The following is an 11,529-nucleotide window of genomic DNA, read 5'->3' on the forward strand; positions in this document are numbered from 1 at the left end:
TAGGTATGATAAAATTCAGATCTCTCCACCTTGCGTCTGCACTCGAGTTCATGATATAGTAAAATTAAAATAATACGTTCGACTCACTGGTCTTTACGTCACCTTAATGGCGGCTTTTAACATATATGAGATCTGTGTATGGGTATAAATGACGTTAAAGAGTGTATGCATAGAAACTGCAGGGAAAGTGCACTTTCTTCGCTGATGCAGCGCAGCTTACCGAGCGTTTCTTAATTGCGGTATAGTAATGATTAAGATTTGTTCGAATCGAAAGTCTGAGTGGATCTTGATATCGATTAAATTTAATAGGTATATTTTCCTTTTTTGGTTGGCAACCGTTACGCTTTGAATTTTGGAATTTTTGTACAAATTGAATACCTATTTAATTATTGAGTCTTTTAATAACGGATGATATTAAGTTTTACTTATTACTTTTAATCAATCGATCACGAAGAAAATAATAGTTTTTAAGGCAGCGCTCATTATTCTAGTGAAAAATGAACAAGCGTGGCTTCGCGTGACGTATTTGCATTTCATTGCGTTGAAAGAACCTTCGGTTCTTCAGAGGAAATCGATAGGATCTATTTCCTGGCAAATAATACTGAGCACTGCGATAAGTAACATGGGAAATGAGAATAGAAAGTCTTAAACATTTTACTCTTGCAATTGTCTAAGGTATAGTGTATCGCTTCTTCAGAATTATCCTTTATCTATTCTCAATTTATCACTATTTTTTATTCAATCATATTCAGTGCAGGATTTAGATTCTAATCTTTTTTAAGGCCTCGTTATATTTTTCTAAGCACATAAATTGTAGAGTATTTAAGGATAAATTTACAGTGGGATATTTGTTAGTATATACGTATATATACACAAAGAAAAATATTTATTAAAATTTATTTAATACATAAAAACATTAAACCATCCATACAGGTACTTTGACTAATGCAATTTCAGTTCTGTTATAACAGGCTTTTTATGGACGTTAAGTTATTATCTTATAAAATACGGCTAGATCGTGGTTCACGTCTCTTTGGAGCACCTGTTTATAGCGGAAGTAAACATAAGACTGTTCAGGGGCGATTTTGGATAACTGCCATAATATATATGAATATATATATGCCGGATATAATTTTTCAATGTTCCGAAATTTTCACAAACTAGTCAACAATAAAACCTTCGACTTAGATCTACGATTTTTCTAAAAAAATATCTAATCACCCAATACATAATTTATTACACTGAATCAACCGTGATGAGAGTAGGACGACAAATCATAGCCACCCTCAGAATAACTCCCGTCCTGGGATTCATAACCACCACCATTGCCACCATAATCACCGCCTCCAAAATCCGAACCGTGTTCCTCGTGTTTAACGTGTACTGGAACAGCAACAGGTACTTTAACCGGCACTGGTACCTCTTTCTCAACAGGATAAGGTACTTCCTTCTCAACGATGTACGGTTTGTCAACCGGGACCTTGACGGGATAAGGAACCGGTTTTTCTACGGGATAGGGTACTGGTTTAGCCACGTGGTAAGGTTGAGGAACGGGAACCTTAATATGAACAGGATACGGTTTCTCAACATGTACAGGATAAGGTTTATCAACATGTACCTTAACTTCATAGGGTACAGGTTTTTCAACGGTTACTGGATAAGGTTTATGGACTGTTACGGGATATGGTTTCGGTACATGTACTGGATATGGTTTATCAACATGAACCTTCACTTCGTACGGAACTGGTTTCTCCACGGGATAAGGTTGAGGTACTGGAACCTTAACCTTTACTGGATAAGGTACATGTTTCTCAACAGTATATGGTTGAGGTACAGAAACCTTAACAGGTACAGGAATATGTTTCTCCACTGTGTACGGTTGAGGTACGTAGACCTTAACCTCGTACGGTTTATCTACGGGAAACTTGACCTCGTACGGGACCTTCTTCTCCACGGTATAAGGTTGAGGAACGTGCACAGGTACTTTCACGTATACCTTCACGGGATAGGGTACATGTTTTTCAACTGTGTAGGGTTGCGGTACCCCAACCTTCACCTTATAAGGTACATGTTTCTCTACGGTGTAGGGTACATGCTTCGCGACCTCGTAAGGTACTGGGACCTTCTTCACTACTGTTACAGTCTTCACGTGCTCCTGCTGATCGTAGCTGCTACTTCCACCACCGTCTGATCCACCGCCGAAGTCGTGACCTCCTGATCCGTAACCATCCGACCCATAACCCCCTGAACCGTAACCTCCAGCATCTCCATAGCTACTGTACAGTCCACGTTTCTCCGTCTTCTTGTCGCTGGACGATGACTCCGAGTCCTTTTCCGGGGATGTGCTCTTAGTTCCAGTGGAGTCCTTCTGTGATACTTCCACACAGCGTGCCGCAGTGGCCAAGGCTACTAGGCCTATCAAGATCTGAATTCAAGTAATCAGGAATGTTGAGTCAATGAAGGTTATAACTCGTACCTCGTTTAGGTATCCGTATGTTTATCTACGTTATTTGTGATCCTCATAATAATTCCCTGTTTACGCATACCCGCATGTTCATGTATATACCTTCCCCACGGCTAATACACTATCCCCTGTCTTCTAGTTTGCCACTGGTGGGCCAGAGTGATCGACCAGATTTGATAATGAACCCAGTTGACGTTCATTTCGACCAAACGCTAATAGTTTGTGCACATCAATTATCCACACGAATATAAAACCGGATGAATTTAAATACTTATTCGAAAAATTATTTATTTCCCTTGATCATCGAAATACCGTAGTCCTTCCACTTTCGACTTACCTTAATATTCATGATACGTTGCGCCCGTGTTTTAGCGTGGTCTTTAACCACTGACTGAGCCACTTCGTTTTCTAGCATCAGCCTTATATACCCTGCACGCTATTAGCTTGGCACTTTCCCTGCATCTCATCGCTTATGTTACATATACACGCTTCATGCATTTATAGTTACAAAAATTCTAATAGGTATACGCATATGCGTAATCTTAGCTAACACACGGGAAACGACTCACACAAAACCTGACGATCCTCAGAATATGAAAATAAAAAGATCAACGTCACTCGTTGATCTTTATAAAAAAAAATTATACGTCATTGCCATCTTTCAGAATTGAATTATTACGTTAAAAAAAATTCAATTGGAATTTAAGTGTCAATTAAAACTCGATTTATGATTTTTATCGAATTATTATCATACATCGCCCGAACAGATATTCTTCAGCGAAAGTAACCATAGACGTATTATACAGCATAGCAAGAAAACTCAAAGCTTAAAAGAAAGGTTTAGGATATGCGTTACGAAACTAATTGCTGACAGTCAAGTATTCACGGAGTCATTTCCATTCACTGATATTTCACTAGCGTTCAAAATTTGTTTTACGAAATCCTATATTTCTGCATGAAAATCGCGAAGCGCATAAATGATCTCAGGTGGCGGACGTGTCACGTGACTTTCGCCAAGTGACAGTACACTGTATACATATATAACACAGCAGGTAACCATCCATTTCTTCATGTATACCTATAGAAAATTCAGCAATGAAATTACTTAGCTCTCGCCTGCAAATCATACTGCTGTTAATGCGTTTCAGGTAATAATTCTGTATGGACCCCATATCGATACCACAAAGGTAGTCATTGGGCATATGCTATAATTGCTACAGAAATCAGAACAATACGGCTCCTGGGGTAGTCAACTGTTCGCATGTAGAATAACTAATGTTGTATGTTAATACGGTCGCATGTATAAGACCCATTTTGATCCTGGCTCGCGATACACAGCGCTTTTTAACGATTAATCGCTGCTCAAGCATCCCAAGCGTCATATCTTTCCTATCGCACGTAATGCTACGGAATATTCTTCCTGTCGAGAAAAAGGAGAATTCAAACGTGAATTCCAGATGGGGTCTGGGAAATAAACGTGCAGCCTTTCCTTTCCGATTTTGATAAACATCGTATAGATATATACAGGTATGACGTATTGAGTTAAGGATACTGTCGTCATATGGTGTAATCATTACCTTAGTGTCAAGCCGATGCATTTCAACTGGATAACGCGGTCTAACTAACTGAAGTATCTTGCACCTGTTTCTGGACATATGTGTATCTTTGGCTTAAATATTGTCTGTATAGAATCGATCAGATTTTATTGAACGATCAAAAATTTATTTACTTGATACATGTGTAAAATTGATTATAGGTAGTGTGCACTGTTGTTATGATTGAAGGTTATTTTGTGTTTTTAATATTCTTTTTTTGTTATTAGTCGTGCGAAGATCTATTGTCTTTATGATAATTGATATGGTTTCTATTTGTTAATTGGATACTGACGTTTTACTTTGGTACAGATCTGAGAGTCTGTTGTTAATTGAAAGATCAATTGGCAGTGACGCGTTGTGTTTCTGCGGCGACTTTCGTGGGCTTTTAATTGAAAATGAAGGAACGAATTGAAGTAGTACACCGAGCATGATAATTGGAAACTTTTACATTGCGTGTAGGTTCTCCTTCTAGTGTGGAATCGCCCAAGCGTAAATCCCGAAGAGTATTTTCTACGGTAAGTCGGCTTTTCACGGATTGCAACTTATGCACTGTGTTCTTGAAAAAAAAATGAAAATTCTGGATATTAAAGTAATTTATGTATATTTATTCAGAATATCGTTTTATAACAAGAAATACCGACACTGTTATAGTATACTTGAATGAGCACAGTAATTATCTTAGATATTTCGAAAAACGAACATACGGATTTGGAGCGTGGAGGAATGTGAGTAAAAAAATTTGGGTTTGCAGATGCAATGTGTTTTTCACCGAATGGCAGTTATGAAGACATTAAAAATCAGTTACGCGGTTTTTTGTTACTTGAAAAATCTACGCGTTACCTTCGCTCATTTCGAAAGTCAAGTTTGGTGAAGATTTTTGGATAACACGCGAAAGGGTTAGAATGAATTTTTCTTTAAATTTGAAAAGTGCATTGTCAGCTGAAAAAAAAGGAGGATCCATTTTATTATAATGTCCTGGAAGCACGAGCGTTACGAATTTCAAAAAGGAAGCAGACTGCGGCCCTCGAACGGGGACTGTAACTAATTTCAAGACAATTAAGACGTTTTGGGAGGTCAGGGCGAAATAGGTGGCCCAGAAATATAACGTGGACGTATAACAGCTCGCAAACGAGAGAAAGATTTGAATCTTATCCCTCGCAGATCGGCAAGGGACATCAAGTGTTTCGGTCCCATTTTCACTGATGGTATTTCGAATGGAATGATCTGGAACATAGCCACGTGCCCTTAAACGGACCTTATCTTATCGTTTTCAGTTTGCCACTGCCGCCATCAAGCGTTGCACTTCCCAATTAAGTGCAGACTTCGTTTACCGCAAAGGATGCTAACCGGAAAGTTAGGACTGTCAGACGCAAATGACTATTTAAGGTTTCACCCAAATACCGTCACGAGTTACAATAAAGAAAGAAAGAAAATTGACGCTTTTCAAAAATTATTAGTCTAGATTCTGTATCGTTCGGCAGCGCCATCACTAACGGAAAAGTTAAACTTGCACCTGCATTGTGGTTATCCTCCAGGGATGTCGAAAAGGTTTCCCCGTTTCTTCAGAAGGAGATCAAAAGCTGCACCTGCATCGCTCGCAAATAGTTTTGCTTTACGGTCGGTAACTAATGTGCTGTTGATGGCCAATGGGCAATGTCCTGGGGCCCTTAAAAACCGCCGACCTCGTGACGTCCCTTGGATTTAACTGCATTTTAACAACCGTACGATGGTCCACGAAGTACTCCGCCTCTTTTCGGCTGAGTACAGTTTCGCCAACCGACACACGTAAATTCTCGATTAAATGTAAGTTGGTACTGCGTATTAAATTCACTAGTGTCGTTCCGTCCACTTCTGAATGAACTAACCTCAAACATGACAGTCTATATTAAACTCGCACGGAAATATTCCACTTTACTTTCTTCTCATAAAATTACACCAGGTACATAAAATCATTTTCTCCTAACACGGGTATGTCATCTCTCAATGAAATGGCCGATAGTGACGCCTGTCGTGTGATCACTTTCCTGTTTCCTAGTCGCATTTATCATTAGATTTCACTCGAGGCACGCAGGTATTTATTTTTATATTTTGTCTTCATTCTTTTATTAAGACGGAAGAAATTCAAGTGTCGTTTATCCAGTCCAAGCAGGTAGATCTGCCGTAACCTCTTTTAACTCGCGTCGTATGCGTATACGGTGTAAATTTAATGAAAGTAAGCCCATCATAATTTTCCAACACGTATAATTGTACAGAAAGGCAACGTTTAAATTGAAGATCCTGCTATTTGTTAAAGATATTATTATCGAGTTCGGTCTCATGTAATTTGACCGGTATTACGCGTATGTGGACAACGTGTTACGATTATGTAGAATTGGGCCTGACTGAATCCTTGCCACGATCACGCATCTGATCCAATAGCCAATTACCGGGGACATGCCGTCTACCATGTACGTACACCATAGCATGCCAGTACAAGAGGCGCATTACGTTTACCAATACCGCCTCAGCTTCCAGGGACGAGGATGAAGTTAAGGAACCAATAAAAACGGTAATTGACATCACATATACGTAGAAACTGATAATTGACGATTTTCATTAAAGAAAACAGTAAACAGCTATATAGAATGTTCTCAAAGTGAAATCATTGTTACATACTCTGTAACGTCCCTATATGGAATATTCACAATAATTTATATATATACACACATACGATGATTATGTACAGTTATTCCTGAATATGTATAATCCCGGAATTGCGATAATAAATTGTATTCATGCGTGTTTTCTTTGCATTAATCGACCACGTGACCAGCTGGCGTGTAGATGAAATTTCTATTATAAATTAATGCAGTGAAGACAAAAAATGGCATACCCTGTCTTTCGTGTTTCGCTAATCAATGAAATTATAGCACGTCCTAGGCCTTTTGGACAATTAATTCACGTGGAGCGATGGTTTCGCGAATTAAAATGATATCGATCGGAAATTACTATAACTCTTTGCGAATTGAGTATAGGTTAGGTTGCTAGAACAACAACCTACATTATCAGACTAGAACTGGGCTAGGCTGTAATTTTCGATTTAATATATCAAACATAAATGAGTCTAATCTTTGGCAAACAAGAGGGATGCTTTTATTATTTTTTTTTTTTCAAGGAAGCCGCGTTCGACTTGGGTGCCTACAAATTAACGAGCATTGGAAGTAGCCAGGGCAACTGCTATTTCTGGCGACTTAATCAATTCGCTCAACCATTGGACTATTCAGTCTGACTGTTAATTAAATGCTGTAAAAAAAAAAAATTCTCAGGAACTCAAAACACGCGTAATACTATTTACGATACTGTATACAATAGCTGTATACGCTCGTGCAATTAAAAGTCGAACTTTCTTTCTGTAGATCGATTTTGTAATAACGCAAGATGCCGGAGGTAAATGAACATTAATTAACTCGTTTGGTATCCATTAACAGTCCAATTTATTTCCGTGAGTCGATGCCACCTCTGATCCTAAGGGAGTCATTTCGTAATTGACTAGAGACGTCCCTGTAGTTAGTGAAACTCTTACATTATATACACAAGTCTCATTACTCGACCCCAAAGGACATGACTTTCTGGATCTATAAAACTGGATATTGCCTATAACTATACATATAGATCTACAATATAGAGTATATCATCCAAAAAATTATTTTACAACCTTACAGACCGATGTTGCTTATACATCGATATATTTATCGATACTGTATCATAGTTATCAACGTTTATCGGTAACACGATCGTAATATCGTAATACGCAATGATCGAGAAAGATGATTGATGTCGATTTATAAATGCCAAAAGGGCCTGTTATTACCAAGCGATCTTTCGTCGTGTAATTATGTAAAGTTCCAAAAGCCATTTGATGTCACATTGCATACGTAGAAGAGAGTGTTTCAGTCGCGCTAGTGTTCACGTGAGTCTTGAGATAAATCGTATAAGGAATCTTTAGGGAGCAAAGGGCCGTAACGTAGAACGAAGGAAAGAAAGAAAAAGAAACGAAAAATCTTCTCAGGTTCAGGTGCAAGGCCCTACCTATACCTTGCATGTACAAGCAGACTCTTTTATTTGTAAGTTCTTTCTCCTCTGTAGTTGACTTCTTTTTTCTCTCTCTTCCCTCTCTCTCTCTCTCTCTCTCTCTCTCTCTCTCTCTCTCTCTCTTTTGTAATTTTCGCCTCCTCCTTTTGGGACGTGCGCCATGGCGCGTGCTATGGGATGGCTTTGGCGCACGAGGCGATGTATAAAATATCGGTGGCAATTAGCCACGCGCTTGATTTAAGGCCGGCATCGACGTACCCGAGGCTCTGGAGTGAGTTTCGTATATAAGGTACGCCTTTATAATTTAGCCAAACAGATCTTAAGTTAGACACCGGGCCAATTAGGAAATCATTGGGACACTGTGTATCGACAGAGGGACGGATTTTGAGAATTCTTTCTAATTAATATAATTTTATACATCATACTTGCTGCATTTGAATTTGGACTTTGGTAGAATTTGGTTTTACTTTGGACACGAGTTACGCCAACCAGACGTCTATATATGGAGTATATGCGTATATATAGCTATACAGGTTGAATGTAGTAGTCGTATTGCATGATGGGTAAAATATTCAATTCCTCGTGCGATCGAACCGACATGATGATTCTTTGCTCTTTTGTAGAATGTATACGTGCACCGAAAGCGAACAAACGGATCCGCACTGCATTTATTTGTAATTCCATGGTAATGAAAATAAAGAGGTTGGCTAAGCTAAGGTTATTGGACGATCGTTACGCGATCGTTAGCGATTAAATTCCTGTCCAACTTTTTAGACGAATTCCGAAATGGATGTGAGCGTACGAAAATCAAGGGTTACGACAGGTTTTTAGATACGCTAAAGATATAGTGAATATTCTATCTTTTTATATAATGATATTCATATATATTTCTGAATGACGTATATTCGATGTGACGTCACTAGAGATGAATCGGTATTGATATTTTGACGAATCGCTCCAAATCCCTGGTTGTCAATTTTGAATATCCTTCACGCTATAGAAAAAATTTATGAAAATTATTTTTACTGGGCTCATGCTAATTACAATTTTCTTAGGGAATTACATGGAAGTCCTTCCTTTAGCATGCATTCCACCGTCCGAGCAATATCTTAAATTCTATTCGGTGCATCTTCCCATCAATCCCAAGCGTTGAAGCCTCTAATTAAGCTCGTGCAATAAATTACATAATTTTTTACGAATTTTCTGCTACGAAAAATAGTCTCTTCCCTTACCTGAAATAATACGTCATCGGAATAAACACGTGATGAATTAAAGGAATTACGTATTATAAAAACCGAGCGTTCAAACTACACGGACTCCCGTAACGAATTGTTACGGCCACTTTTTAATACGATCGATCAATCATTCAACGTAACATTCAACGAAGCTCCAGGAGCGATGCAACTTTATTTTTATAATATTTTTCCTGATATCTTCATTTGTATCGAATATCTATAGATTCGTGTATCTGATGAGATTCGAATAAAGGCGGAGTCATCCGATTCTCATCGTGCTCCTTGAACTACCGATCTTACAATTAGATCAGATTCTAAGTCAGCCAACGAACGCGAAGAATGCGAGGCCAATTAATTTAAATTGGATTTTGTTGACTAAACCGGCGTGTACTACCACTCGTCACAGCCAGTAATCATAAATCGACTACCGACGTAACATCTTGAACGCACCCTGAAAAACCCTTTATTTTATTACACTCTATTAACTAGTTAGTTACAGCTAAAGTGTTGTCGCCAGCTATACCTGAAACAGTTAGGCATACATTCCAATAACACATGTACCTACGTAGACTTTTATTAGGTCCCAGTAGTACCCAATGAAAATTCTTTATCGTTTACAGTGCTTCACAATCACAGCTACTATCGCTATTGTTTTTTCTAATCCCACAATTAATCATCCGTCTAATTAACAGATTTTTTAATCAGTCCTCTAAATCTGCTTGTACCAAAATTTATATGTCATCCAATACTCGCGTGTCGAATCGGACTAATTTTATTGTATCAAGCATACCATATTTATATCTAAGGCCGATTGCGATTATGGTAAAATAACATGGTGCAATGTTAATTAATGATTGTTAATGATTTTTTGATTCGTAATCCTTAGTGTATTATAGGGTAGTTTTTTATTAGGGTACATAGGAGCTGGCGCTCAATTGTCGCGTGGCTGCCACACGACGCACCCTTTCAGGTATGTCGGACAGGTTCACAGGAGAGGCGGCGTACAAAACGCCAAAGACGTTCAATTTTTGTCGCATCTGCCTAAACGCCGCTAACCTATGATTAGCCAGAGGCAGTGCGATACGTAACCCGCGAGTTATGTGCCACGCTGCATTATACCGCCTCCTTGACTGGTCGCGTGCTTATATTATATACAGACGTACAGGAGGATACCGTGCCTGCGAATAATGACAGGCTGAAAATTTTCGGCGGTTAAAAAATTTTTTTTCACAAATTTTTATACATTGTACCTAAATCTTTGGCTGATGCGATCCAGAAGTGTATAAGATGCTGTCTGCCGAGCGAAGGATGGGTTATTATAGATTTTTAAGTATTGCATATTTTTTTTCCCCATAGATGTGCCACTTTTGGGCAAAGGAAACAATGAATTTTTACACGAGGCTAATGACGACGAATAATTCATAAATGTTGTATTCTGCTTTGAAATAAGTACGTGCAGCTTCCATGAATTACTCTTAGACCAACCTAATGACCATTCGTGATTTCGCGTGCTTAGATTCTTAAGGGCAGGTGAACCGAGTGGCAACTGTCCCCTCGGAGGCAAAAATCCGATGTTTTCTTATTCGTTTTCGACAAAATTCTGTCTCGCTGGTAACCTGCATTTGGTGCTCTTGCGCCGTGCCAACCAATCTAAGCTCGAGTAGGCGGCACCCTGAAATTTCGCATTGATGTCGGTCCATACCCGGTGGCGAGGATAAATCGACCGCTAAAAAATTATGGTTGGCGTAATTACTAATCTATTACGCTTGCACGAATTCCACAGTGTTGTAATGATATGACTCCCGGCATATCCACGAATTTGAATGACGCGTGCGTTTCGTTAAATATTCATTTTGCATTCGATAGCTGATTTTACATTTTCAGACTATGGTATATACATAGTTTAATATACTGCATAAGTTCACATGCTTGTGGGCTAGTACAAAAAATTGCTCCAATAGATCGTAGGACTTGTAACTGTCATGTGGGACGGCATTTCCATTCCGTTACGGATACGAAAAAATATGACAGCGTAAAACCCAAAAGGGGAATTTTCCTTTGGCTCAACTAATTCAGTTATGACTCGTGTTACTCGTAGCACGTACGCTTCCCATAGGCTTGGGAATTTTCGGGTCTATGCGAAATATCGTTTTATCTTGAATAG

General features: G+C 38.8%; 1 protein-coding gene across 2 annotated transcripts; it reads right to left on the minus strand.

The window, feature by feature from the left end:
- Window positions 1-881: 881 nt before the first annotated feature.
- Window positions 882-6,448, minus strand: LOC107265899 (proline-rich protein 4). Of its 2 annotated transcripts, none has more exons than XM_015735801.2 (2): window positions 5,573-6,448; window positions 882-2,425 (listed from the first exon to the last, which is right to left on the minus strand). In XM_015735801.2, exons 1-2 carry the CDS (start codon window positions 5,576-5,578, stop codon window positions 1,247-1,249), a joined length of 1,185 nt encoding a protein of 394 aa, XP_015591287.1. In that variant the 5' UTR covers window positions 5,579-6,448; the 3' UTR covers window positions 882-1,246. The 2 variants fall into 2 exon arrangements, with proteins under 2 accessions (XP_015591287.1, XP_015591286.1); XM_015735800.2 differs by lacking the exon at window positions 5,573-6,448 and adding an exon at window positions 2,802-3,071.
- Window positions 6,449-11,529: the final 5,081 nt, after the last annotated feature.

This window comes from Cephus cinctus, unplaced genomic scaffold (genome assembly GCF_000341935.2).
Source record: "Cephus cinctus unplaced genomic scaffold, Ccin1 Ccin1_scaffold0240, whole genome shotgun sequence".
Classification (NCBI taxonomy): domain Eukaryota; kingdom Metazoa; phylum Arthropoda; class Insecta; order Hymenoptera; family Cephidae; genus Cephus; species Cephus cinctus.